The sequence below is a fragment of the Pongo abelii genome, chromosome 11, assembly GCF_028885655.2.
Source record: "Pongo abelii isolate AG06213 chromosome 11, NHGRI_mPonAbe1-v2.0_pri, whole genome shotgun sequence".
In the NCBI taxonomy this organism is placed as follows: Eukaryota; Metazoa; Chordata; class Mammalia; order Primates; family Hominidae; genus Pongo; species Pongo abelii.
In genome coordinates, this window is record NC_071996.2 from 142587318 (window position 1) to 142614753 (window position 27436).

Here is a 27436-nt window from a genome sequence, read left to right on the forward strand (position 1 = left end):
CACCCTTGCTGGTATCATTAGTTGGCTGTGCCTACCCAGAGTCCAGGCGGCACCATCCCTGACCCTCTGCCTTCCCACTGGCACAGATGTCTTTTGGGTAGAGTGTGGACCTCATAGGAAGGCCCTGGGGGTTGTGAGGTACCTGGGTGCAGTGGTTCCTCATGTGTTGGTGAGGTTTGCAGGTGTTCTTGGTTCTGTGGCAGAGACTCTGGTGTCTCTCAGTACCCACCCTCCCTTTCTTCTGTAACAGTAGAGCTGCTGTTTCCACCTGGACACGTGGGCACCTATGGAGGACTGCGTGTCCCAGCCTTGCTTGCAGCTGCTGTGGCCACGAGCCCCAGGGGGTCTTAGGCAGAAATGCTGTGTGCAGCATCTGGGGAGAATCCTTAAGGAGACATTCTGGGTTCTGGTGCCAGGTGAGAAGGCTCAAGAAGCAGCTAGGCAGGGGGTGGGCTGTGGTCCCCCCAGCAGGAGTAGGAAGAGGGAGGCGGTGGCAGAGGCTGCCAAGGGCCCCTGGGAGGCTGAGAGCCGCGGCTCCAGCCTGGCCTCCTGCGTCTTTAGGGAGGCACATTTGTCAAGGTAGTGAGGAGCCCATATTTCTGCATAACACTTTTGGAGCTTGATCTGTGTCCATATACTTGGGCATATGGCGTTCTCCACTTGAACCCTTGCCCCAGGCCCTGCGAATATCTGTGGTGGGCTCGGTAGATGTGTGTCACCCACGCAGACATTAGCTTTGCCATCATCTGTCATTTTGTCATATATCTAACTGCCCATTACTGGGAGTTGTTTACTTTCCAAAGGGGCTTTATTAATAACTTCAACACTATAACACATTAGTCTGAGGCCCCAAGTACCCATTAGGGATTCAGTGTGACTTCAAAGAGCAGCTGAATCCAGATTGAAATTAAGAGTGTGTCAGGGACATAGAACTCCCTAAAACTGCACCCCAAAACTTTAAGTGGAACCACTTCCTGGGTCCTCCTAAGATGCATTATGACCTGCGCTTCCTGAGAATCTGATGTAAAAGACAGTATGTGTTGAAATTATAGCACAATTTAGTTGCAAACCCGAGTTTCCATTTTTTTGTACACTCAGATATCAGACAAAAACTTTTAAGCAGGATAAGAAACTGAGAGCACTGCAGCATTTTAGTTTTTGTACATAAATCCCAAGACTTGCATGAATTACAATGCCACACTTCTTTTTTCCCACATTTTCATATGAATTTATTTTCCATCACTATCAGAGAAATAAAATGTTATTGCATTTGAAATCAAATCAACAAAAGTTTAATTGGCCAGAGAGTTCCTTTTAAATAGAAATTTTGAGTGCATTTAAAAATAAAACTTCAAGTCTCATATATTATTCAAGTCTCATACATATAGTATAAGTATAGTATATATATATAAAAGTCTCATACATATAGTACCATATAATATTACCATCCTTGGCCTGGTGCAGTGGCTCATGCCTGTAATCCCAGCACTTTGGGGGGCCAAGATGCGTAGATCACCTGAGATCAGGAGTTTGAGACCAGCCTTGCCAACATGGTGAAACACCATCTCTACTAAAATACAAAAAAGCCAGGTGTGGTGGCAGGCGCCTGTAGTCCCAGCTACTTGGGAAGCTGAGGCAGGAGAATCACTTGAACCCAGGAGGTGGCGGTTGCAGTGAGCCAAGACTGTGCCATTGCGCTCCAGCCTGGGTGACAGGGTGAGACTCTGTCTAAAATAATAATAATAATAATAATAATAATATCATCCATAAATTATTGGCTAAAAGATCTCATATCAATGGGACGCTGAGGGGAAACCCTTTTCAATTTGTAATTGTAACCTTTACGTGTTTACTTTTTTCTAAACAAAGGTGTTGGGCCTAGAAACTTGATAACAGTTGCTTGCTTGTTGTGAATGTGAATGCGTTTAAGTATCTCATTTGTGAAAACGGGATGGCAAGAAAGCATCGCCACCCTCAAACTCCCAGTGAAATAATGGGCCCAGTGGCCACGTGGAAGAAGGGTGGACCCCACCTCCGAGGGGCTCCTGCTAGGGGTGTGAGCCTGAATCGGCCAGTGCTCTAGGCCCACCCGCCTGTCCCTCCTGTACTTGTCAGAGGAAAGGGCTAGGACACAGCGGATGTACAAATGCATAAATGGTCGAATTTCTTCTGCAAATACATTGCAAGAAAACAACGAAACAAAACAAAACAAAAAAACAGAAAAAAGCAAAACAGCAACCAAAAAAACCCCAAGACAATCTGAAACAATGGGGAAATCTCAACACTGGCTGAATATTTGATCATGATACGAACTGCTCACTTTGACAGCACAATAAGATACTGTGTTGTCTAAGAAAAGAGTCTTTATCTTTGAGAGAAATCTACTGAGATATTTACAGATGAAATGATAAGATGTCTGGGGTTTGCTTCTGCCTCCTAACAATCCTGTTTGGGGTGAGGAGGGGGTAGACTAAACACATTTGGGAGCGTTTACAGCTGTTGAGGCAGGTTGATGAGCACACAGGGTCTCAGAACTAGTCCACTTTTGTATGTGTCTGACTTTTTCAGAGAGAGACAGAGGAGAATCTAAAGACCAGAAGATACTAGAAATTTATGGTAGATAAAGGATTAGCATCCCAAAATAGATTTTAAAGCTTTCTAGTTCACAGCCCCAATAATGAAACAAATGGGCGGAGAAGATAACCCGGGAATCCTTCATTCCACCTGCTTATTGGGGAGCGATGATGTCTTCATCTCTTGGGCTACAGGAGTAGACCAGCTTCCAACTTTCTACTCTAGCACATGAGATGGACAAACCCAGGGAGGCGCTGCGGGATCTGAGTCTGAGGGTCCTTGGGCCTTGAACAGGGGAAGCCTCTCCCGTGAGTGTGGGCTGGCCTCCGGGATTGGCTTCTATGCCCACGGAGATGAGGCTATAAAAAGACTGGCTGTGTCTCCTGGTGCGTCCTCCACTTGCTCCTAGATCACGTGCCGTGGGGGACGCCGATGGCCAGGCCTCGAGGCGGCCCTGTGGAGAGGCCCATCGGGTGAGGGAAGGTGGTCACCCACAGCCACAGGCATGCGCCTGGAGGCCAACCCCCAGCCTGGTCCCCAGCAGCTGGGCCCCCAGAGGAACCCTGGCTGAGCATTTGACTGGACCCCCAGGGAAGACGAGACAGGGACCCTGCTGAGATGCACCCAGACTCCGGACCTTCAGAAACTCCAAGGTAATAAATGTCTGCTATTTGAAGCTGCTAAGTTTTGAGGGAATCTGTTGCAAGCAATAGATAACTAATATAACCAGTAAACATGCCAATTGAATCAGTAACAATAACAAAACCACTCCAGCCTCAGTGGCTTCAGGTTCCAAGTACCTCTTCTTATACTGGGGCCGACTGAGCCCCCCTTGCCACAGGGCTATGCCTGGGGGCCGGCAGGGCCCTCTGCTCCAGAGGCCTCTTTCGGGGGCTCAAGGGCAACCTGGGTGCCGTGGGCTGGGTTTCTGGGAAGCAGACTGGGTGGGCTTCAGTGTGCAAGGTGGTTAAGGTGTCATTGGGTTGGCAGCTGTGACAGGGGAGGAGGGAAGGCAGTCAGCCTAGGGAGGGACTCGGGCACCTTCCGGGAAGCCAGAAGGCCTCGAGTCGTCCTAAGTTGGGCCAAGGTGGCCTGGTGCTTACGCTGCCCGGCACCCAACTGATTAGTCACCGGATGCGGGAGCCTGGGAAGGGGCGCTGCTGAGGGTCAGGAGCTGTGGCTGGTGTTTGGGCTCCAGTCTCAGAGGTGTGTTTGCCCGGCTGTGGGCAGGTGGCTAAGCCTGGGCCCTGGGCCTCTCTCTTTGGCCTTGTTCTCTCCAAGATTATTTCCAGCTCACTATGGCTTGGTAAGTGTTTTGGGGGGAGAAGATAATGTAAAGATTTAAATTATTGGACATTTAAAATGAAGACACTCCTACGGGACCTGATTATGCAGGCAGAGGGGGACGGGCCTGCCGCTGGTCTGGGTCTAGGGGCCGTCCCCATGGGGTCCAGTGATTCCCATGCAACCATCCAGATGGGACCCAGGGCACTGGCCATTCGGCCCACAGGGTCCCACACATGCGAGAGCCAATGAGGAAGGAGTGCACCGGCAGAAACCAGAGCTGGGAGGGCAAGTAACGCAGTCTTTATTTACACCACAAGATAACACGTTGCGTGATGTGGTACAGAATACTGGACTCCAGTGAAGTGGAAAGAAGTTGACCGTCAGAAGAGGATATCATTGGTCGGTGAAAATCCACCCACACAGAACAAGACAAGAATGAGAAAACCAAACACAAAACCTCCAACTCCACTGAGCAAAAGAAAGAACCATCGGGCACGTCCAGACAATCCAAGAGAAACAGATTAAATTACAGAGGTGAATGGTGGCCACGGCCAGTGCGCAGCTCACGCCGGGCGCGAACAGGCATCAGGCAGGTTACAGTGTCGTTACAACTTGGTTTTCTACCACATTCCGTAAGAAGCTCTTGGGTGAGTAAGGTTCAAGCCCCCTTTATAGATAGATAGATAGATAGATAGATTATATATGTTTGTCATTCTCATTAATTGGAAAATAGAGCGCCTCCACTATGGAGCACACACAGCAAAAAAACCAAACAAACAAAAACTGTTCGCTTTCTTTTTCTTTCAATAGGAGACTTTTAATCAATGCCAGAGACAAAGTGAGGCCGAGCTAAGAACAAGCTCAGCTTCGTTACAATGAAGAAATGGTTTCCTTTCGATGCAAAGTATAATTTTAAACCAGTGCTCGCACAGTTCACGACTGCTTAAAGTGAAATCTTAGCCATACATCACCTAAAAGTAATTAAAAAGTCAACACAGCTGTGCGGAAAAGGGGACTCTTTCGAGTCCGCCCGGTTCTCAATCAGAATAAACTGTCACGAGGCCAGTGAGGGTGGGCGGTGCTCGCCTGGCCCGTGGAAGGAGATAAAAGGAAACAAACAAAACAAAACAAAACAAAATTCCTCCAAATCAACTCGAGAGAGACAGGCAGTTCACTTTGAATTCTGAGTAGTTTCCCTAAAACACTGTTTCCACATAAATACAATAAACTCTATTATTGGTATGTCACAAGTGCTAGATAAACTTTTTTTCTTAATATGACAAATGTTTAAGTAGTCCTTTTTATTTTTCTTACAATAAAAAGTACAATTTCTTAAGAATAAGTTCAATAAGACGCAAACTTCCCCCCGTCCTCTCCTTCAAGGTTTTGTTTTACAGAAAAATTTCCATCTTTTGTATCTGCAAATGTCATGAGAGGGGAACAGAAAGGCATTTTTCTTCTTCCCCAAAGCTGCCGAGTTTGGCGTGCAAAATCTGTATACAATATAAAGACATGCCGGTCGTACAGTCCATGCAACCTCCAGGTGTAGGAAACTTAAAAAAATATATTCATATATATTTATATCTATATATTTATATATGTATCAATGCCCATAAAACACGTGGGCCCAAAGTCTACAAAAAGAAGAATGGAATGAGCACATGGCTGTGACCAGTAAAGAAGGAATGTTCTGATCAAAAAGAAAAACAACAAAGTCCGTTGCTAGTGCTGCAAAAATCAAACTTGCTTTTGTGTCAGACCATTATGAAATGGTCCTTCCCCTTGCAAACAGATTTTCAAAAGAAGTAAAGAAAAACTGAAACACCTTGACAAAGTGGCCCTCCAGAACCGGAGCCCTGGGACGCTGCGGAGGGGCGGCCAGTCCCAGCGGGCCACGGCCTCCGGGACAGCCGCCTGCTGGTGGGGCGTGGGCACGCGGGCACACTGCGGCATGGCGGGAAGCCGCGAGGGCAGGGCAGACGCCAAGAGGCCCGGTGGCGTCATCAGGGTTTCCCTCAAAGGGATATAAAGTGCTCGCTTGCTGACTCCCAGCCAGTGCCCCCAAGGCCTTTGCAAAGGAAGAAAAAGGCTAAAGGTCCAAGGACCCACAGGGAGAACACATGAAGGAACCCTCCCTGACGTGGTTCCGCCTGCAGACGCTGAGGCAGATCCTCTGCCATCTGCCCTGGATGCTTGCTGTGGAGAAGGGCCGAGTGTGTCTTCAAAGAAAAGGCTACACAGTAATGCTCTCAGCACATTTGTGAAGCTGGAGTGAGCTGACAGATGAAACGTGCCTCCCCCTGCCAGGCCTTTGCAGAGGGTGTCTCCATTTGAATGAGATTAGAATTAAGTCCCCCCAGTGATAACCTGGCCACTGAGCAGTCCATGTTATCCCATCATCTGCTTAAAAAAAAAAGTGAGATGATGCATTCCTCCCCATACGCCATGGCGGGGTAAGAGGGCAGGTGGCAGGATCCCCAGAGGGCTGTGCAGAGAATGAGGCCAAGGAGGCCGGAAGAGCCAGCTAGCTGGGCCCTGCCACTGCTCTGTGCCATGAATGGGGAATGGACCAGCTCCTCTTGCCAATCTGGGCTTCAGAGCAAAGAGTGGCCACGAGGGAGGGGAAAGTCAAACAAGTCCCAAGACCGTTCTGCCTGCTCTCAAACCACTGTCTCAGAGCTGACCATCAGCAGCCCAATGACCAAGTGAATCCAAGAATCTGCACTCATTTGGTCAAAAGTTTGAGTTAATTTCAGAAGCTACCCTGTAAACTCTACCAAACTCTGAAACTTGGCTCTGGGTCCCTCCTGAGCACGGTGTGTCTGAACTTCTGCCCACAAGTCTGAACCCAATACACTTTGGAATGAAACTGGTGGCTTCATGTGCTGGAAAATAAGTTACCAGTAAAACGTGACTGTCAGTTACTGTTGAAGAGAAAAAGAGTAAAGACTGGCTGTCCTGGTCAGGAAATCATACCCTCCCTGCAGGTTCACCAGGCAACAAGGGTCCCTGGGTTCCTTGCAGCCACAGGCTCCAAAATCCAGGGCTGGCCATGTGGCTGCAGTGGAAAAACCCAAGTGGGTAAAGAGCCTCACGTGTGCCCCATGCATTGCTGACATGCTCAAAAGGTCTTTGGAAAACCGAAGTTAGAGTTCTATCCTGACGATGTGGTCAGAGAAGTTTAAACATGAGTTTCATTAATGCTGACTGCCCCCGGCATCTGGCAAACCTCCCAGGGTGGCCGGGCATCCTAAGCGACCCTCCCTGCCCTTGCCACGGAGGGGAAAAATACACCACCCCTCGTAATACTACTAGTGTTGAAGGTTAAAAAGAGCCCCTGGGCTTCTTTATACAGCTCCTAGGACAGACCAGGAAAGACACAATCGTTGGTGTCACTCCGAAAAGACCTACGGTCCCTCCTCTCACTTTCTGAAAATAAACTCTGACAGCAACAATTCCGTACTCTGCAGAAAACTCATCATACAAAAATAAAAACAATTAAAAACCTTTGAAAGGTAAAAAAAAAAAATGTACAAGCAAGAATTCAGAAAGGAAAAAGATTTAGACATTATTACCATTCAGAAAATTGCTAAATGGTGAGGAAAAATGTAAAATTCATAAAACAATGCTTATTCAGGATCTTTTTGTGAAAAAATTCATACAAAAATCAACAGCAAATTTATACTCTTTGCTATAAAAACTCATTAGGTACATATGTGCATGAAGGCTTGGAGACGGGAGGGGTTCTGTTAGAAAATAATTAAAATGAAAGTACAAACTTGTAGGGTAGTTGCCCAGTGGCGAATGTGTTGGCGATCTGAAATCTAGCCAATCTGGAGCTTGAGAAAACATGAATTTCAATCAGGATCCCTTTCCATAAGCACCTTGAGAGCAAATTCACAAGCCATCCATTTGCAGGGACCTTCGCAATCTGCATTAATTTTATATATATATATACTTTTTCTATAAATGCATTATAAATATTTTATCAAGATTTCATAAGAATCAAGTTTCTTAGCTTGGAATACATTGGAATATATATTATACATATATATATTTATTTATACCTAAAATTTAAGCAATACTTCATGCTACTTGCTTTTAATAAAAAGCATTCCGATCGTAACACTGCAAGTGTGCCTACCACATGCTTCACGACCAGATGGAGATGCTCAATCGTTATGTGACGTGTGAGAACACTTTGGATTCGTTTAAAATTTGTTGGACTTCAAAACCTCCAACGGGATTTGCCACTTTTTTGGAACTACCTCCATTTTTCTTAAACAGCAATAAAGCAAAACAGGGACCACCGGGCTGCAGCCCCTGGCCCCGGAGATGACGGCTGGTGCCCGTGGTTGAGGCGTCAGGCCAGCTCGCGGTGCCAGCACTGCCAGGCTCGACTGGCCACAGGAAACTGTCCCACCGATTCCTGCTGTTTGTTTTTTCTTAAGGCATTGTTCCTCAGACTTCAGAAAACCCAGCCACAAAAATCCACCAGAGCAATAAAAAAAAGGCACAAACTCGCATCTTCCGATGGCTTTTGAGAAACTCAAGCCAGCTCCCCCAGGCTCACATTCCTGTTTCTGTCCAGTTTTGTTTTCTTTAAAGGTCCCTGTCCCCCACCCGGGTGCAGACCCCCCACCGCACACCGCTATGGTTCACAGAGGCAGGCCACAGCCGTAGAAAATGTCCTCTTTAAAAAAAAATAAGCTACAAGATGAGTCGAGTGGTTTACACAGACTGTGGAGTTGTGGGTAATAATCAAACTTTAAGCACCAGTTTTAATCAAGTTTGTTTTGTATTATTAGATCTTTGATATTTGTTTTCTGTGCCTCGTGTCAACTGAATTCGGCAGCTCGGCCGCCTGTTGCCACAGGCTTCTTTCTTCCACGGCGTCCCTCGTGGGACCCGCCAGAGTGTGCTTGGCTTCCGCATGTCCGTGTGTCTGCGCGTCGCCGGCGTCTGTCCCGTGTTCCCTGTGAGGCTGCCACGCCCAGGCGTGCATGTGCGTCTCGAGACCTGTGGGCCTGGGCGGCAGAAAGGCTTCCCGTGGGCTGTTGCATGCCGGGTGTCCCTGGGTGCTCCAAGAGAGCCCCACGGTGGGACGCAGGCGTGACACGGGAAAGTTTCTTGGCTGAGCTTCAAGACAGAGACAGACAGACAAGAGAACAGCAGCTTCGAGGGAGTGCTACAGGGGCGGCTCCTCTTCCATGGGCTCCTCGTCTGGTCTGTGGATCCCGCAAGAGAAAGAGACGGGGGCGTGGGGCAGGTGCACCACAGAGAGGAGAATAGAACGTGGGTTAAAGGCTGTGCGCTGCCCCACCCGCCAGCCTAGCCCAGGCCTGGCAGCCCCGGGTCCATCTGTTCAGGATCTAATGCTCCTCATGCGTCTCTAAGGGGCTTTGGCACTGGAAGGAGGGGGCCATGCTGGCCTGTCTCTAGTCTGTTGGGCATGGCACGTGCCATAAAGATTCTGACCCTGAATAGTGTGTCACTGGGCACAGTGGGGCTGGGTGAGCCTGCGGGCGGGCGGCAGGGCAGGTGCTCACCTCTTTTCGGCGGGCTTCACGCCCACAGACAGCGAGGCCATGGCGGTGACCGTCTCGGCTTCTTCGTTCTCGCAAGTCTGAGCCTCGATCAGAGAACGCCCCGCTGTGGAGGTTGCGCGCTGGAGGCAGCGCCAGTACTTGCCTGGGGTGGTGGGGTGAGGAAAGTGACTACAACTTAGCAGGATGCACTGTGGCCCGGGAAGGTCCTGCGGGACCCTGAGCCTCAAACCAGATTGATTCCTTATGATTTTAAAAGCACCCGTCTTTGAAGAGACACAAAGCAGAAGACTGCATGGCTACAAACTCACAAAGACCCAGAATCTCTGGGAATGTTTCCCCATCGTGAGTGGCTCGAGTCCCTCCAGGAGCAAGCCCACCTAGGACTGCAGATGGAGGCTCCTGTGGGCCTGGCTTTCCACGCTCACAGGCCCCTTTCTGCCCTGGGTGGCCAGGAGTGGGGGCTGCCTGCCTGCTGGGTTGAGCCTTCTTATCTCTGGCAGCAGGTGACCTGGGGGATTGTCGCTGGGGCTGAGGGGTCTTCTGCCTGGGCCCTCACAGAGGCTAGGGGTGGAGGGGTACTGCATCAGGCGCAAGGGGGTGTATGTGGAGGGCTGGGCCTGGCCCAGGGTCAGCTTCAGGGCTCTGAGGCCAGGACTCCCCAACACAGGGAAACGGGGAGCCAAGCTCTGGACTACCCCTGCTTGTGTGGACAGTCTCAACCATCTGAGTCATCTCAAAGGCAAGACAAGCTGGGCTTGTGACAACGACAGGGTGTGGGAGGTGCCTCTGAGATAGGCTGCGTGCCATGCCCTTGCACCCAGGACCTGCTGCTTGAGGGTCGGTGCCAGAACGCAGAGGGCCTACACCCTGCCTCTCTGCAGGGCCAAGGGTTCTTTGAGCTCAGGACGTGGGCTTCTCTGGTCCAGGGAAGAGGCCAGAGTCCCCAGGGTACAGGCTCACAGCCATGGCCCCCGCTGCTAGCTGGGGACCTAGAGCAAGTGACTTCACGCTGAGACTGTCTGGGCATTGATTCTCTAGATCTACAAAATGGGCTGATGGAACCATCCCAGCAGGCCAGGGGAAATCCAGTCAGGGTTAAATGTGAGTCTCTACCAGCTCAAGAAATGCAGCTGAAAGCAAGGCCTTCTGCTGCAGGCGTGGGGAAGCAGCCGGCAGTGGGATGGAGAGGTGCTGGGGGTATAGGGGGACAGGGATGGGGTGCGGTGCAGTCCCACCCTCAGGAGCGTGTCCCCTGTGAGCACCCAGCCAGGCAACTTACTGTGGATCTCCATGACTTTCTCCATGGAGCGGACAGCGTTTGCATTGGGTCTTTGCTGTAAAACCTTTTCTGGGAGAGGATCAAGCTGGAAGAAAATGCATAAGAATATAAAGACTGCCAATATAATCCACACGTGCATTAGATGGGGTGTTCCGAGACTGTAACTGTTTCCTGAGCACAGAGACCCTTGTGGGGTGCATTTGCCCACAGAGTAGAAAAAAATAACTTTAAAAAGCCAAATGTGCCGTGGTATTTATTATATAAAATTTTGTAAAAGTGGATTTTTTTTAGGACACTATAAGGTGTATTTGTGGGGTCCTACAAGTAGCAGAAGAAAGACAGTCCCAGGAGTGGGCTGGCACCAGCATGTGAGCTTGGTATCTGCCATCGATGCCACAGGGTTCCATGAGGGGGAGTGACGCTTCCTTCATCACTTTTCTTTCCCTTGTCTTTTATTAATAAATAAGAATGTCTGAATATCCCCTGATCTTGGTTTTCTTCCAGGGCAGTGGAAGGTGGGGTCGGGGGAGATGAAATGGAAGAAGTCAGATCTCTCAGAGGGAATCCTTCACACCGAGTTTTTCCCTAAGTACTGGCAGCAGATAAGAGCAGGGAAGAAGTTCACAAGTCAATGACAGGGCAACAGGGCAAAGCACTTGCAACACAACAATTAAAAATGGTTGACTGGCCGGGCATGGTGGCTCATGCCTGTAATCTCAGTACTTTGGGAGGCCGAGGCGGGTGGATCACTTGAGGTCAGGAGTTCCAGACCAGCCTGGGCAATGTGGTAAAACTCCGTGTCTACTAAAAAATACAAAACTTAGCCAGGTATGGTGGTGGGCACCTGTAGTCCCAGCTACTCGGGAGGCTGAGGCATGAGAATCACTTGAATCCAGGAGGCGGAGGCTGCAGTGAGCCAAGATTGTGCCACCGCACTCCAGCCTGGACAACAGAGTGAGACCCTGTCTCAAAAAAAAAAAAAAATGGTTGAGTGAAATAGATTATAAAAATATAGAAATACAACAGTTCAAGAACCTTTAAATAACCGGAAGAGCCCACAAAACCAGGGGAAACCTGCTGGGTCTGGAACAAAGCTGGACCTGAGCCAGGAGGCCAGAGCACCCATGTCCCCAGGTGTCCTGGAGCCAGCCTTGGGCTGTGCAGGCTGGGGCTGGAAAGAGCACTGTCAGGACAGGATGGGTGAGTGAGGACAGACGCACAACAGCTTGTCCACAGAGGCCATGGGAAGGAGCATTTGGGTTTTAACTCTGGCTTCTGGGTAGAGGTGAAAAGACAAAGTGACCCTGAGAATTTGCCTGGTTCTAGACACTGTGAGTAGACAGCTACTATAGACAATGGCAGCTCCGCCAGGCCAGGGCGCCAGGCAGAAACCACTGCAGGGCCTCTTTGGAGGCACACATCCCCACAGCAGGCTTCAAATGAGCACAGCCGGTTAACTTCCAGGAAGCATGAGTTCCCAAACACAAAAACCCCAAACAACACGGAAGCGAGCCAGCACGAGCCTGGGTCAGGAGACATGAGCAAGGTTCCCAATCCCATTCTCCAGTGAAGGGAAGCAGGCTCCTTGGAGAACAGCTCGGTCCAAGGCTGGGGCAGGGACAATATAAGGAGAGTCTGGAGCACCTCGTGGAGCTGGGAAATCAGGACGTGCCTGAAGGTCAACGGACGGGGCCATCACAGGACATGCAGGGCCAGTCTGAAAGGTGCCCCAGGGCCACAGCAGGAACCAGCTGAGCAGCAAAATCAACACCGTGGTATTGAAGCATGACCCAAAGTGTAAGACAGATACCCAGGAGTTCACCGGGATACGAATAAATAAATACACACACAGGGGAACAGAGACAAATCCTTGAGCATTTCAAATAATGCACGTATCTACTCCCCTCTCCAGGAGGTGGAGCTTAAGCCCTCCCCAACTCTATCCCCCTGAGTGTGCACTGCGCTGAATGTGACTTTCTTCCAAATAATACATTTGGAAAGGCGGTAAAAGTGTAACCCGATGGTGGAAGGACCCGGCAAACATCACTCTCAGCAAATGATCAAGGTCAGTGAGCCGTGTTGGCAGCACATCCGACAAGCGAATGGCATTTCGATTCTGATCTTCCTCCCCAAAGCACAGAACCAGGAGAAGAAACTCAAACACTAACTGAAGGGCAGTCTGCAAAATCTCTGGCCAATGCTCCTTGAAAAACCATGAAAGACTGAGACAAAAGACACTAAATGACTAAATGTGATGTGTGATCCTGGACGGGACCCTAAAATGGAGAAAGGGCAGTTGTGGTAAAGCTGGTGATACCCGAATACACTCTGGAGTTAATAGTCATGGACCAGCGTTGGTTTCTAAGTTGTGACAGATGACTTGTATTGAAGTAAGATGTTCACAGTAGAAGACGTTCTGTGAGAGGATATGAGGAACTTGTGCGTGATCTCTACGATGTTTCTGTAAATCTTAGACTACCCAAAAATTAAAAGTTTATTAAGAATGTTGATTGGATCCTTAAAGATTGCAGTTACTGAAATTATCAGTTATAAATTATAAAAAGTAAATATACTGAGTATGTATTAAAAATAAATGACATTTCTGTATGATGAAACAACCAGAGATAAATTATGAACGTGACATGGAAGATTTGAGACCCAAGCCGGGGTCAAAAAAACCCAGGAATGCACACGTAGGTACATCAGAGTAAAACTGCAGAACATCAAAAACAAAAAGAAAATTCTAAAAGCTGCTAGAGAAAACAGAATCTTCAAAGAGGTAGCCATTAGTCACACACCAACTCCTTAACAGCAATGGAGGCAAGCAGACAGTGGCTTAAGCTCTTCAATGTGTCAGGAGCAAATCCTTGTCAACCCAGAATTGTTTATCCAGTGAAACTATCATCCAAAAACAAGGGTGAGATAAAGACCTTCCTCCTCACAAACACGAGCTAGGGAAGTTGACCACATGAGTGTTTTCCCAAGGGACACTCTAGTGGATGTATTATACTTAAGGCAGTATGAAAATAATGCTAGAAGACAGTGTGAGAAATGAGAAGGAATGATGAGCCAAGAAAATGACATAAGTGCAGGAGAACCTGGATGAACAGGGATGACAGAGAGCAATAATAATGGTGTCTTATCAGTGAAATCAAACAAAAGAAAGAGGAAATGAAACACCAGTCAGTGATATAACCTAGGATGGGGCACTGAGGCTAGGGCTGCCAGATTTAGTAAAAGAAAAACAAACAAAACCATTCACGGCCCTGGTTAAATTTCAATGTCTGATAAACAAGTTTTGCCATGGAAGGATATCCACCTGGGTGCTCTGTGTGTACTCTGGCACCCTGCCACCCTAATTGGTGCTGGCCCAGTCCGGGCTTTGGTTTGCATGGAGGCAGGAGTGAGGATGCTGACTGTGTTGACAATACATGCTCCAAATGTTAAAGATGATGAATGAAAAACAAGAAAATAGGTTGCATATCTTTGGACTCAGTAGAGGGAACAAATGGAATGCAGGAAACCCTCAATTACCCCAAGAGAAGGCGAGAAAAGAGAAAAAGGAAAGAGCCACAGAAAATGGGGACAAACAAAGAATAAAACAAGATGCTAAGAAGGCATCTGAAAAAAGGGATCAAACTAACAGCAAATGACCCACGTTTCCACTTAAAGCACGGACCACTGGACAGGACGTGAAAATAATATATTGCCCAGGCTTTTGCCGTTTATAGGAGAGACACCTCTGAAACTTCAGGGGAAGGCTAAAAGTCACACAGGAAAACTGATGCTAGGCAGGCAAACCTGGCCAAAGGGCAGCTGGGGTCACAGCTCCAATATCTGGCACAAAACATGTAAGGGAAAGGCCATTACTGGATATACAGGTTAGTGTGATAAAACCTCAATTCATCACGAAAGGGCACAATGATGTCAAACGTCTATATTTAGTAAAGCAGCTTTAAAATGTCTAAGTAAAAATGGGTGCAATGGAAAGAAGACACGAATACGTGTCCCACCATCGTGGGAGACTTTGCCATGTCTTTCTCAGATCCAGCAGACAATCATCGGTCAGGAAAACCAAAACGCGAACAATACAATTAGCAAGCTCTGTTTAATGAACACAAACAGAACTCTGTGAAACAGACAGAGAAGACACATTATCCCAAACACATGTGGAATGTCTCTGCAGGCTGACCACGCACTGGCCCATAAAGCAAGTCTCCACAAAAACACAAATGCCAACCACACTTCCTTTTCTTACCACAGTGCAATTTGTTAGAAATTGATAGCAAAAAAAGAACCATGAGTCCTTATGTTTGGAAATTAGAAAACACACCAACTCACGGCTCAAAGAAGAAATCATAACAGACATCAGGAAGTACTGAGAATTAAAAAGTAATGAAAAGTGCTACCTGTCACGATGTGAGATGCGGCTGGATACCATGCTGGAGCCATTTACAGCCCTAACTGGCACACATCAGGAAAGACAAAATAAATATCCAATGTAAGAAGTTAGCAAGAGAACACAGTGGTCCTAAAGCAAGAAGGAAACAAAATAGATGGAAAAGCAGACAAATTCTGAAAAGAAAAAAGGATGCTGCAGTTGAAAACTGATTCTTGGAAGTGCTTGATTAAACTGACAAGCTCCGGCAGGACTGACGGAGGAAACCCAAGTTTGGGGGGTACACAGGGACGGCCCCAGGGATGAAAGGGGGCCCCGGCTACAGGCAGAGCAGAGATGTGAAAGGCAGGAAACTGGGGAAGCATAACTCTTGCCAAGAAATCTGAAGAAATTTTGGTTGAAATGGAGACATTTCTAGTAAAATGTAACTTCTCAAAATTAAGAAGGAATAGGAAACTTGAATAGACCTATAACCATTAAAGTCACTGAATCTGTAATTTAAAAATTTCACCCAAAGTAAACCTGCGGCCTAGGAGAGTCCTCCCAGTCAAGGAGCAGACTATTCTGATCCTACCTCCACTCCTCCAGAGGACAGGGAGAACACTCCTACGGACCCAGCTACCACCCACCAGCCTGGAGCACAGTTCTCCTGGGGGCCTTGGACCCACGCACCAGCCTGGAACACAGTTCTCCTGGGGGCCTTGGACCCACCCACCAGCCTGGAGCACAGTTCTCTTGGGGGGCCTTGGACCCACCCAGCAGCCTGCAGGACAGCTCTCCGGGGGGCCTTGGATGCACCCAGGTCCCTCACACTCGTAGTTCTCGAGAGTGATCGTGGACTGCTGGGCAACACAGCCTGAGATGTGAAGGACACGGGCCGGCCAGCCTGGCTCTGTCCCAGTCCTCCACCGGTGGAAACAGGGCACCCTTCGGTGCTTCAGCTCAGTGTGTCACACGGCACTCGGGGTACAAAATTCAGGACAGGCTGTTTCCTAGAGCAGCGCGCAGACGGGACTCCATCCACTGGGGCATTTTCCGAGCCTTGGGGGACTGGCTCATGGTGCCCTGGGCTTCTGCCATCCCCTGCTGCCTGTCTGTAAGTAGTAAATCCGCTGCACAGAACGAGTGTGTGTGGGTGTTCTGTCTCCCTGGACTCAGACAAGCTGGTCACCCATGTGTGGAGAACCTGCTTCACACCACTGCTTCCTCCCTGTCCCTCTCCTTCCCTCCCTCTGTCCATCTGTCTAATTCACCCCACTAAGAACAAATAGGGAAAAGAACTTCACAAGGAGGGAAAGCCCAGGTGGCCAACAGGCAGATGCGGGGCTGCTCAGCCGTGGCAGTCATGAGGAAGGGACCCTGGAGCCCTGCAGAAGGGCCAGTTTCACCCCCGTCCAGCTGGCAAAGGTCAAGGGCAACAATGCCAAGTGCTGCTGAGGTCTGGTCACGCCACTGCTGAAGACAGTTTTAACCCTTAAAAAGCTGCTTGATGTTATTATCTCCTAAACATGAACAAACACATCCTGGGCCCGCCACCTCCCCTCCTGGACCTTTACCAGAGACACGGCCACCTAGGTGTATTGGGGACTTGCCCGGAAGTTCAGCATAACTCTGTCTGTCACAAGCAAACCCGGAGCAGCCCACACCTGCCCTGGCCCTGGCCCGGGCCCGTGCGGGAGGCACGCAGGCTCCTTTACAGAGGGGGCTCTAGGGAAGGGGGGAGCGCTGAGATGTCCCTTATATCCCAACACCCAGGTAATGGGGCCCAGAGGGACAGCCTCGCTGCATATGGCCACAGCTCCTTCAACTCTGAAGGCCACGAGGCTGAAAGTCGGCCAGGAAGGCTTTGGCAGCCCGGATGGAAAGAGGAGCAAGCCGGACACACGACGTGGATCCTGTGCGCACCACAAGCGGCTGCGCGCATATAGAACATTCACTGTTGGCACGGGGGGAGTGTGACTGACTGTGAGAGTGTGTGCTGTGTGTGAGCATTCATGTGTATGTGCTTGTGGGGTATGGGTGAGTGCATGTGTGTGGTGTGTGTGCGTATGTGAGACTGTGTAGTGTGTGTGTGCACGTGTGAGACTGGTGCATTTACGAGAGTATGCATGTGCAGATGTGTGAGACTGTGGTGCTTGTGTGGGTGTGCATGTGTGGTGTGTGCACAAGAGGGCATGTGTGTGTGGTGCATGTGATGTGTGAGACTGGTACCTGTGTGGGTGTGCATGTGTGTGGTGTGTGCACGTGTGACTGGTGCCTGTGTGGGTGTGCATATGTGGTGTGTGTGTACGAGAGGGTGTGCGTGTGTGGTGTGTGTGCATGTGTGACTGTGGTGCTTCTGTGGGTGTGCAAGTGTGTGCACATGAGACTGGTGCCTGTGTGGGTGTGCATATGTGTGGTGTGTGTGCACAAGAGGGAGTGCACGTAGTGTGTGTGCATGTGAGTGGTGCCTGTGTGGTGTGCACGTGTGCGAGGATGCACGTGTGTGGTGTGTGCACGTGACTGGTGCCTGTGTGGGTGTGCATGTGTGACTGGTGCTTGTGTGGGTTGTGTGGTGTGCATGTGCGAGGATGCGGGTGTGGAGTGTGCATGTGAGACTGTGGTGCCTGTGTGTGCATATGTGTGGTGTGTGTGTACAAGAGGGTGCCCATGTGGGGTGTGTGAGAGGAAGAGTGACTGGAAGCAGGCAGCCAGCTCTCAGGTTAATCCAACTCAGTCCCTCACACACACTTGGTTTTCCTTACTTTGTTAGAGCTGTTTCACGTCCACACCTTTCACAAAGCATCGGGACATAACCGATAAGCTAAACTCCCAGGGGAAAACCTTCTCCACACGACACCACCCTCCTGCTCCACGAATGTCTTCCACGAATCCTGGAGTGGGTTAGATGAGATGGTGGCATTTTAACCCTGAAATACTCCATGAGTAAAGTAGAAAATTGGCCCAAGCAAAAACCTGCCCTGGGCATGGTCTCAGACAGGAGGGACGGTCTTTTCCTAACCTCCCCGGGGCAGGGGCCTGGGCCACAGATCCCCGTGGCCATCTGGTGCAGGGTCTTTGATGGAAGTTGGCTGGAGGCCCGACTCGATGCTGTGCCCACGACTCCACGGCCCGTCTACACTGCAACATGCAACACTCGTAGGGAACTTTTCACTGTCCATGGTCACTGGCAGTTGCAGATAACTGAACATGGAAACTATTAAATAAAATGGTAGCTGGGAAGAGCACCAGCCTCCAGACCTACGCGCTGAAGACAGAGGGGTCGCTCTGATAGGGAGCGGGGATGCCAAGGCCCCTCTGCGCTTCCTGTCCCGCACACCCTGTAACTCAGCCACTTCTGCGGCAGCAGGGTCCCCACAGGCCACTGCCGTCACAGCTGGCGGCCCCGCCTGTGTGTGCCAGATCGCCCGGCACACTGTATATCAACCTTCATCAAAGGCCGAGGGGGAGAGGGGTGGGGCCCAGGCCAACTCTTGTGCATTAAAGAGACTTTTAAAGAGACCTTGATAAAACTAGTGCTTCCTGCTTTTTGATGTGTTTAAGTAAAAGAACATTTTCTTGTTAGAAGAGCAAACACGCATCAGGAAGCAAGAACAGGCCATGGCTGAAAGCGAAGTTCCCTATTGTTATTTAAAATAACTAGCCAGAAGAACCATAAGGCTTCGGGATGGTAGACTATATAGGTCAGTTGCCTTTTAACTGGAGCAAAGAAAGGGCCTGTAAAGTGCTTTGGACGTTTGAAACAGCAGCCTGGTCTTTTATCCAGTCTGTAGCTGGCCAGCTCGCCTGCTGCAGGGATGCCACCTGGATCTTCGATCTACTTGGATTTATGTTAACGTGAACACCATCCCTGACCAGCAAAGACGGCCAGGAGAAGGCAGGGCGTGTCCTGGTACCTGCAGCCACTGCCCATGTCCCCTCTCAGCATCCCTCTGGCTGGCACAGCCCCCTGCGATGGTCCAGGCTGCAGGTCTCAAGGGGCTCCCCTTGGTGATGCAAGGTCCTGACCCCCCACTCAAGGCCTGACCTTGGCCATCACCTGCTGTCGCTCCTCCGGCTAAGTCTTGTGTCCTTGGGGCTTGGCACACATGGGGTCTCGCATACTCCAGGTCTGCTGTCCCGGCCGGGGTCACGCACCCAGGGGTCTTGCTCTGTAGTGGGTCATGGCACCGTTCCCATCCCCCATCCTCCCAAGCTGGGCCGTGGCCCTGCAGTCTTTTTTTTTCCTTTTTTTTTTTTGTTGAGACGGAGTCTTGCTCTGTCACCCAGGCTGGAGTGCAGTGGCGCGATCTCGGCTCACTGCAAGCTCTGCCTCCCGGGTTCACGCCATTCTCCTGCCTCAGCCTCCCGAGTAGCTGGGACTACAGGCGCCTGCCACCAAGCCCGGCTAATTTTTTTTTTTGTATTTTTAGTAGAGACGGGTTTCACCATGTTAGCCAGGATGGTCTCGATCTCCTGACCTCGTGATCCGCCCGCCTCGGCCTCCCAAAGTGCTGGGATTATAGGCGCGAGCCACCGCGCCCGGCTGGCCCTGGTCTTTAAGGCAGCACTGTCAGCTGTCGGCGGAGGTGTGCAAGGGGACGTATGCGCCCACCCCTCAGAAGATCCAGGGGTTCCAGTGGGGCCCAACAGACCACCTCAGGCCTGGCCATGCGTCCCTCTCTCCCCTTTCCCCTTCTGCCTTGTGCTCTTGGCTTGGCCAGCCCAGCCTCCCCCACACCCTCTGCGAGAGCCCAACTATCCTCCCGTGAGATGCCTGCACCTCTGGGCTCTCACTGACCCCCAGGGTCACCCTGCCCTTGGTGTCCTCTACTTCCTCAAGCCACCGAACCTCCCTCCTGTCTGGGAGACTGCTGGCCAGTGCTCACTTCCCTGACTGCCAGCTCCCTGGCTTCCCAAGTCTGGGTCAAGGCCCCATGGCAGCCTTTGGGTGAGCCGAGGCTCAGTGCTGCTGGTCCTGGGCCTCCCTCAGCGGCTGCATATGGTCACCAGGTCAAGGCACTGAGCCCCGCCGATAATCTGCAGGCCTCACCCACGGCCCTTAGATCAGGAGTCACTGCAGAGAGACAGAGTCTTGCAGGTTCTAAGGAAGCTGCCTCTCTCCCTCTAATGGCAAGGGCTGGAGGAACACACAGCTGACGCGCACCGCCCCGGCTTCCCCGGCCTGGAAAAGCCCCGCTTGCTGTGCCAGGCAGTTTGTGTCACCTGGAGATATTGCTGGTGTGCTTGGCCTTCAGGCCTGTGTCTGAATGAGACCTTTCCTGTAAAATAAAGCAGGTTTGTCTCAGAGTGAATCTTTCAAAATTTAGGATTACAGTGCTGGCCTTTCTGGGAAAGCCATGGCAGCAGGCCTGCTGAGGGGGTGGGGAGGGGCCCGGAGGATGCCCTGTGCTGCTCCCACTTCCAGCGCAGGCTGCTGAGGGGGTGGGGAGGGGCCTGGAGGATGCCGTGTGCTGCTCCCACTTCCAGCGCAGGCTGCTGAGGGGGTGGGGAGGGGCCTGGAGGATGCCGCGTGCTGCTCCCACTTCTGGTGCAGGGGGGGACCCCTGACTGGGACGCCCCTGGCTGGAGGCAGGACCTGCAGTCCCAGGTCCTGCCTCCGCCGTCTCTGATGCTGCCCCTCACATCGGCCTCAACAGAAGGGGAGGGAGGAAGGTTCTGGTGCTGCAGCGGCCTGGGGCCCTAGGAAGGTGGGGGTCTTGACTGCTCACAATAAGACCCTGCTCTCACAAGCAGACCCAGGTCAGCAACGCGCAGCTTCCTCGGCTAAAGCAGCACCCAGTTAGCAGTGGGTTACCAACCGTTTGAAAAGCAGCCTGCTTCCCAGGGACAGACGGCAGAGGTGGTGGAGGTGGGAAGTGGCTGTGACCAGTGGGGTTCCTCTCATAATGGGGTTTGCACTGGGAAGAAGACGCCCTTTTGTTCTAACGCTCACAACGAGAATTCCAGCACCCACACCCATGTGCAGGAGGTGTCCTCTGCGAGGCGCCCTGTGTGCTGGCCACCTCGAGGCCCACTGCGCATGCTGAGGCCACTCACAGACAGACAGCAGGCCAGAGAGCGGACCCTCCCTCTGCATTTTCCAGAACAATGCGAACGATGCCTGCACACCAGACCCCGCGAGCGCCATGCTTAACTACAGGGGTCCGTGGCCTCCTGTGCGGCCTGACATTTTCCCACCGCTCGTGACGTCGAGTGCCTCTGGGCGCTGTGCTTAGTTGCATGGCACCCGGACCGTCCTGGAGTGAGCAGGGCTGGCTTTCCATCGGGGGAGGCTTGCACAGAGTGTCCTGGGATGGCTGCAGTCCCTGCTGCCCCTCTGCCTGCCTCCCAATGCCAGGCCAGACCGCCTGTCAGTAGGAGCCATCAGACACCAGAGCCCAGGGGCGTGCAGGGCACCTGTGAGTGTGTGACCGCCCGTCTGGTGAACAGAGGGCCTGGGACCAGCGCCTCAGTCTGGAGCACCCACGGGCATGCAAAAGCCAGCACTGACCCGAGGGCATCTGAGCTGCTGCCCCACTGGTTCCCCAAACATAAGGGACTGGGGAGATTTTTTTATAAAGACAGGTGAGGTCGGATGGTAGAGTGCTGCCTTTTCCTTGAGCTGAAAATGAGGATGCTGCTTCTAGAGAAGCCCCCCAGAGTGGGGCTGAGCATCAAATGGGGGTGAAAATGCAGGTTTCCTGCAAACCGCTGAGCACCAGGACACCCCCACTAAGTGCCCTGTCACCCTGACTCTACTGAGACTGTCCTCAGGACTGCCGGGCTGGGGAGGGCAGTCCCAGAGGGCACAGGAGGCAGACTCCCATCCTGCCCCCTGGCAAGGCCTCTGCATCTGGTGTGCTGGAGCCTCAGGCACTGCCCTGCTCTCTACTTCCTGTGGTCAAGTGATCCGGACACATGGCCCTCGAGTCCCCCACGCGCCAGCTGGCTGTTCTCAGGACCTGCACTGGACACCCAGCGCAGGCAGCCAGGCAGAGCTCTGCGTGGGGGAGCCACCGACTGAGTCATGTCTTGGGGATGTGGACTCACACCCAAAAGCCTGTGGACGGGTTCAGAGGCTCAGGAAGAGCAGGTGTGGGAAACTCAGAATGAAAGGTACCCCTCCACTTTGTGTCACACACTTCAGACACTCCTGGAGGTGGATATGACATCGGTAGCTGTGGCACCACCTCCTCCCCCCACCTCGCTGGCCCACGCCTGGTGGAGGCCATGCTGGGAGCAGGGAGGCCCGGGCCCCAGCGTCACACTGGAATGGAACGCTGCAGGTGGCGCTCTCACCCCGAGCCCTTGGAACGTTCTTTTTCTCTGCCCAGGCCTCGGAGGCCCGGCTGTACAGACCACAGCGTCTCTGACTCCCTCTGGCGGTGTTGGTAGGGACACAGCAGGGAGCCCTGTCCCTGGGGGCTCAGAGTAGCAGACAGGCCTGCTGGGCAGAAGAGCCCCAGCCTGCCTCGGGGCCACTGACCGAAACCCACATGAGGATTCCCTAGAGAAGCTGACTGTCCACAGAGGAAATGAAGAGAGAAAGAAAAAGAAAACCTCTGGTCACACTGTGCTCCACGTAATGGAGAGAGGGACCCTGAACTGAAAGGGTGCAGTCGCACCGCAGAGGACACTGAGCCATCTTCTCACGACAAAAGGGCTCCTTCCAGTCCTGCCCCCTGCACCTCTTCCAGCCATCATCACAGTTCCGCCACATTTAGAGCTATGCAGGGGTGCGGGGCAGGTGCAAGGCGGAGCTGCAAGCATCCACATGGTCAGAGACCCACTGGCTTTCACGCTCTGGGGCTCTCAGGCAGCCAGGCCACAACCCCGAGCCTGTCAGTGTGGAGCATCCCGTGGGGTCTCTGGGGTCTTCGTACCTCATTTCCCAGCAAGGCAGAAACACATGCTTCGGAGGCGTCGCAAATGGCGGTCAGGTCGTGGCCTCCCTCGAGGGCCAGGACGATCCGGCCGCCAGCCAGGCCCATCAGCTGCTTCGTCAGGTACCCGAAGCCTGCAATGGGAAACGGGAGACTGCAGTGTGAACGGGGGAGGGCCGCAGCCAGCGCAGCCCAGAAAAGCGTCTCACGGCATCGTAAGAAGACCCGGGGGCTGGAGTGTCGAGACACATGGCCGGGCCGGGTTTCGTTTAATAAATTCGCTGAAGAGTTTCGGCTTTGGATTTCCTCTTTGATCTGTTTCAGAGTAGGAATTATGGCTTCAATGCTTTGATTTTTAATCAGCAAATCATCTGCTCTAGGGGACGAGGGCAGCCAGCCCCACCCAGAGGCTGTAGGCCACCTGCCCTTCGGCCCCCGCAGAGGGGCTATGGCCATGCTCTTGTGGCCATGGCCCAACAGGCTCTGGTTATCTGACATGCTCTGAACATGTATGCGTACACATGTGCACAGGCTGCATGTGCTCCTGAAGCGTTCTCCCACATCCAGGTCTGAGCGTCTGGCTTTGATCAGGAGCCACAGTCCCGCCACTGCACCCACATCACTCACCCCGGGAGGGAATGCCTGGTGGATGAGGGTAATCACCACCCCCAGCCAGGCCAGGCCAGCGCTGATTAGAGAGCCGGGAACCACGCGCCGCTGATTAGTGGCCCCGATCATGGGCTGGCGAGGCCGTAACTTCCCAAAGCCTCGGTTCATCCCATCTGATGGAAACAGTGACAGGGGCTTCGAGGCAGCTGTGCGGACTGAGGAGGAAGCTGAGGATGTGGTGGCCGCGTGCTCTGGGCCAGGTGCTGTGAGGCGTTGGGCACAGTGGAAGCTCTTTGCCCTCTGTCTGGTCACTTTGCTGGCCACTAGGCTGCACAGCCTGGGGGCAGGTGGACTGTGCGAGGCCCCACGGGAGCACGGCCACTGAGGGCCACCTCAGGTCTCCTGGGTGAGCCATACCCTCCCCACGCAAGGACCTGAGAGACGGGCCCCTCCTTGGCCGCCTGTGCCGACAGGAGTGGGGAGGGCCGTACACTGTGGACGCTGGGCCTTGAGGGCATCACCAGGGCTAGAACCAAGGCTGCAGGATGCTTGGGCCTCAGGAGGCTCTCCAGGATCCTCGGGGACTCCAGGGTGGGGGAGGTGGCCAGGCCTTTGTGTGCGCCAAGCGCTGACGCCAGGAGGTTTTCATCTCCTTGTGAGTTGCTGAGGCACAGTGGGAGCACTGCTGGGCAGTCCCTCCTCCCATCCTGACAGCACGGCCCCTAACACTGATCCTGAGAGGACACACACATCCTCCTGAGAGGACACACACATCCTGGGCTCCCTCATCCAACTCTGAACTCGGCTGTGCTCCCAGCAACTTCCCTTTACAGTTCCAAGGGGCACTGCCTGCACAGGGCACATCTCAGCTCTTGGTGGGACCAGGACCTGCCCCTGGAGGTGGCCTGCAGGTCCCTGGGCACCCGCATCCCAGAGAGGGAGCCTCGTGTGCCCTAGGCCCTTCCTGGGCAAAGAGTGCCCGAGGTGCCTGCGTCTGAGCTCCCGCTGCCCACTCTGGGCTCTCTGGGGCCTCCCAAATGGACTGGTTCCCAGTACGGTGAGGACCTTGGTCATTAGTAAAAAGGTGCCTTTCCTTATCTCGTTATTAAAAAGGAGACCTGACACATGGAACACAGCGGATCATGGACATGAGCAGAGCCGGCTCCTCGGTCATGCGCAGAACCACTTACATCTGGCGGAGAGGTTGTAGCCCCCGAGAGGTGTGGGGTGGCCCTCCACAGCATCGAAGCCTGATGACACCAGCACCACGTCCGGGGCAAACTCGCTGGCGATTGGCATGACCACCGTTCTGCAAAGGACAGGAGAAGGCGTTACTGGGTCAGCTGAGAGGAGGACGGGACAGTCACAAAACCCCAAGGTTCCCTCTGGCATTGATAATGCCTGCCCTGCACCCCCTCGGCCACTGGTGGGCTGAGGGCTCCACACAGCAGGCTGGAATCTGGCGACCACGCTTAATTAGAAGGGAATCAACCCACGTGTGATCCAGGCTCATTTCACATCTTCAAAGTGCAAGCCCGCGAGCCCCACTACGCTTGCTTAGTGAGAGTGAGTCACGGTGCAAGCCCGCGAGCCCCACTACGCTTGCTTAGTGAGAGTGAGTCACGGTGCAAGCCAGCGAGCCCCACTACGCTTGCTTAGTGAGAGTGAGAGCATCGGTGTTTCTTGGTATGCTGTTTTCTGCATATTTCTGTAACCCCCATGGCACAAGCTGCATTAACCTGGGGGAGTGAAGCCAGCTCCCTGTCCCACTAACACCCCTCCCTGGCCCCGCGCCCACCCTCCCTGGCCCTGCCCCTGCCCCTGCCCCATCCTCTCTGTCCCGGTCCTCCCACGCCAGGTCCTCCCTGCCCATCCTCTCTTCTGAGACTGGGTCAGCTCCACTCGCCCCAGCAGGCTGCCCTTGCTGCGATAATGCACTTTCCACAGCTCCCACTGAAGACACGTGCAGTCACCCACTGCCCCTAGTGCTGGGACTGCGTGTGGCCAAGAGGGCGGAGAGCCCTTGCCAGCCCTGCTGGGGGAGCCCACGTGTTCCTTACTCACCCTAGAACACCAACACACACAGGTGTAAGGGAATTACAACACAATTAAGACACTTAAGAATCTTTAAAGGGAACACTGATGACAAATGTAAGAGAATTCACTGGAAAAGACAGAACCACTGAGAAATTCTTTAAATTATATTAGGGAAATAAGGAAAATATTCTATTTGGAAAGGGGAAAAAGCACTCCTTAACACAAAAGAACTTATCAGTCTATAGTCTAATGATCTTATCAGCATGTGCTATGAATCCATGTGTGTGCTCTCCGTGAGTGGGGAAGTTCAGCAGTTTCATGTCTCATTTAGGCTGCCACCTTCGATTCTGAGTTAATCACCCCCACTGACTTTCAAAGTCTTCTTCACTCCCTCTGTGGGTGATGGGAGCAGAATCATGGCCTCCCTTTCCTGGGGGACAGCAAGGACCTCATGAGAAAGGTGATCTGGTGTCTTCCTGCAATGATGGCCCAGGTGCAAGGAGCCTGTGCAGGTGAGGACAGTGGAACAGAAGTGGAACCTTTAAAAAGGGGCTTCAAAAAGTTCGTAGAAAAATTGAATTAAAAGATTAAAAATATAAACTTTGTTTCTCAAGCTCCATCAAGTCCGAGACACTTTTCCAACGGTGACTGCAGCCTAGTTAGTCCCTCCCAAAAGGACTGAGCGTCCTGGGAATCTGGGAATCTAACCATGTCAATGCAGTCTTTTTTTTTTTTTTTTACATTAAATGAAGAAAAATAAGTGTCCTTTACAGGTTTTTCTAAGATTAGGAAACAAGAAGAAGCCAGAAGAAGCCAACTCAGGACTGGAAGGTGGATGCCTAATGGTTTCTCTTCAAAGCTCTTGCAAAGGTTTTCTAGTTTAATGAGGCGTGAGCAGAAGCATTGTTGTGGAGAAGGACTCTCGGTGGCAGGGGAGGGAGGGGTGCTGGGCACGATGGCTCACGCCGGTAATCCCAGCACTTTGGGAGGCTGAGGTGGGCAGATCACCTGAGGTCAGGAGTTCGAGACCAGCCTGGCCAACATGGTGAAACCCCATCTCCACTAAAAATACAAAAATTAGCCGGGTGTGGTGGCATGCACCTATAATCCCAGCTACTCGGGAGGCTGAGGCGAGAGAATCGCTTGAACCCAGGAGGCAGAGGTTGCAGTGAGTCAAGATCATGCCACTGCACTCCAGCCTGGCTGATAAGAGCAAAACTCCACCTCAGAAAAAAAAAGACTCTCGGGGGAAGCTCTCCCAGTGATTTTCTGTGAAAGTGCTGAGGAACTTTCTCGAAACACTCTCACAATAAGATGTTATTATTCTCTGGTCCTTCAGAACCGGCAACATGCCTTGGGCATTCCCCAAACCTGCTGTCGTGATCTTTATTCCTGCTTGGCCAGCCTGCTTCTGCTGTGACTGGGTCACCTCTGGCTCTCGGTAGCCAGTGCTGTGGTTGTGCCTTGTCTTCAGGATGGTCCTGGGAAAGCCGTGCTCCATCTCCTATTACGACTCTCAGGACCCTGAGTCCACCTGTTGAACATTTCCACCGAAAGCTCTGCTCCTGTCGGCAGCTGATCTGGACGTGGTGGTTTTGGTGCCCACTGAGTGGAAAGGCTGCTCAACTTTAATTTTGCAGGCGGAGTTGTGTAAGCTGAGCCGGTTGAGACGCCCATGGTGTCAACTGTTGCTTCGGCTGTTAATTGTGGGTCCTCTACAATTAGGGCACGAACTGGATGAATTTTTTCCTCACAAATCGATGTGGATGGTCTGTGCTGTGGGCTTCATCTTCAACACCGTTGCACATTCCTTCTTAAAATGAGTCGTCCATTTGTA

The 27436-nt window shown here is 52.1% G+C and overlaps 1 protein-coding gene across 11 annotated transcripts in view; it reads right to left on the minus strand.

Moving 5' to 3' along the window:
• Nucleotides 1–4139: 4139 nt before the first annotated feature.
• The window catches only part of HDAC4 (histone deacetylase 4), a 358886-nt gene continuing 335589 nt past the window's right edge, over nucleotides 4140–27436 (minus strand). For all 11 annotated transcript variants that reach the window (XM_054550096.2, XM_054550092.2, XM_024243466.2 and 8 more), the window contains 5 exons: nucleotides 24753–24871; nucleotides 22954–23087; nucleotides 10690–10774; nucleotides 9411–9552; nucleotides 4140–9089 (listed from right to left, as the gene is read on the minus strand). In XM_054550096.2, the coding sequence (XP_054406071.1) occupies nucleotides 9050–9089; nucleotides 9411–9552; nucleotides 10690–10774; nucleotides 22954–23087; nucleotides 24753–24871 (520 nt within the window). In that variant the 3' untranslated portion in view covers nucleotides 4140–9049. The remainder of the gene's footprint in view (nucleotides 9090–9410; nucleotides 9553–10689; nucleotides 10775–22953; nucleotides 23088–24752; nucleotides 24872–27436) is intronic.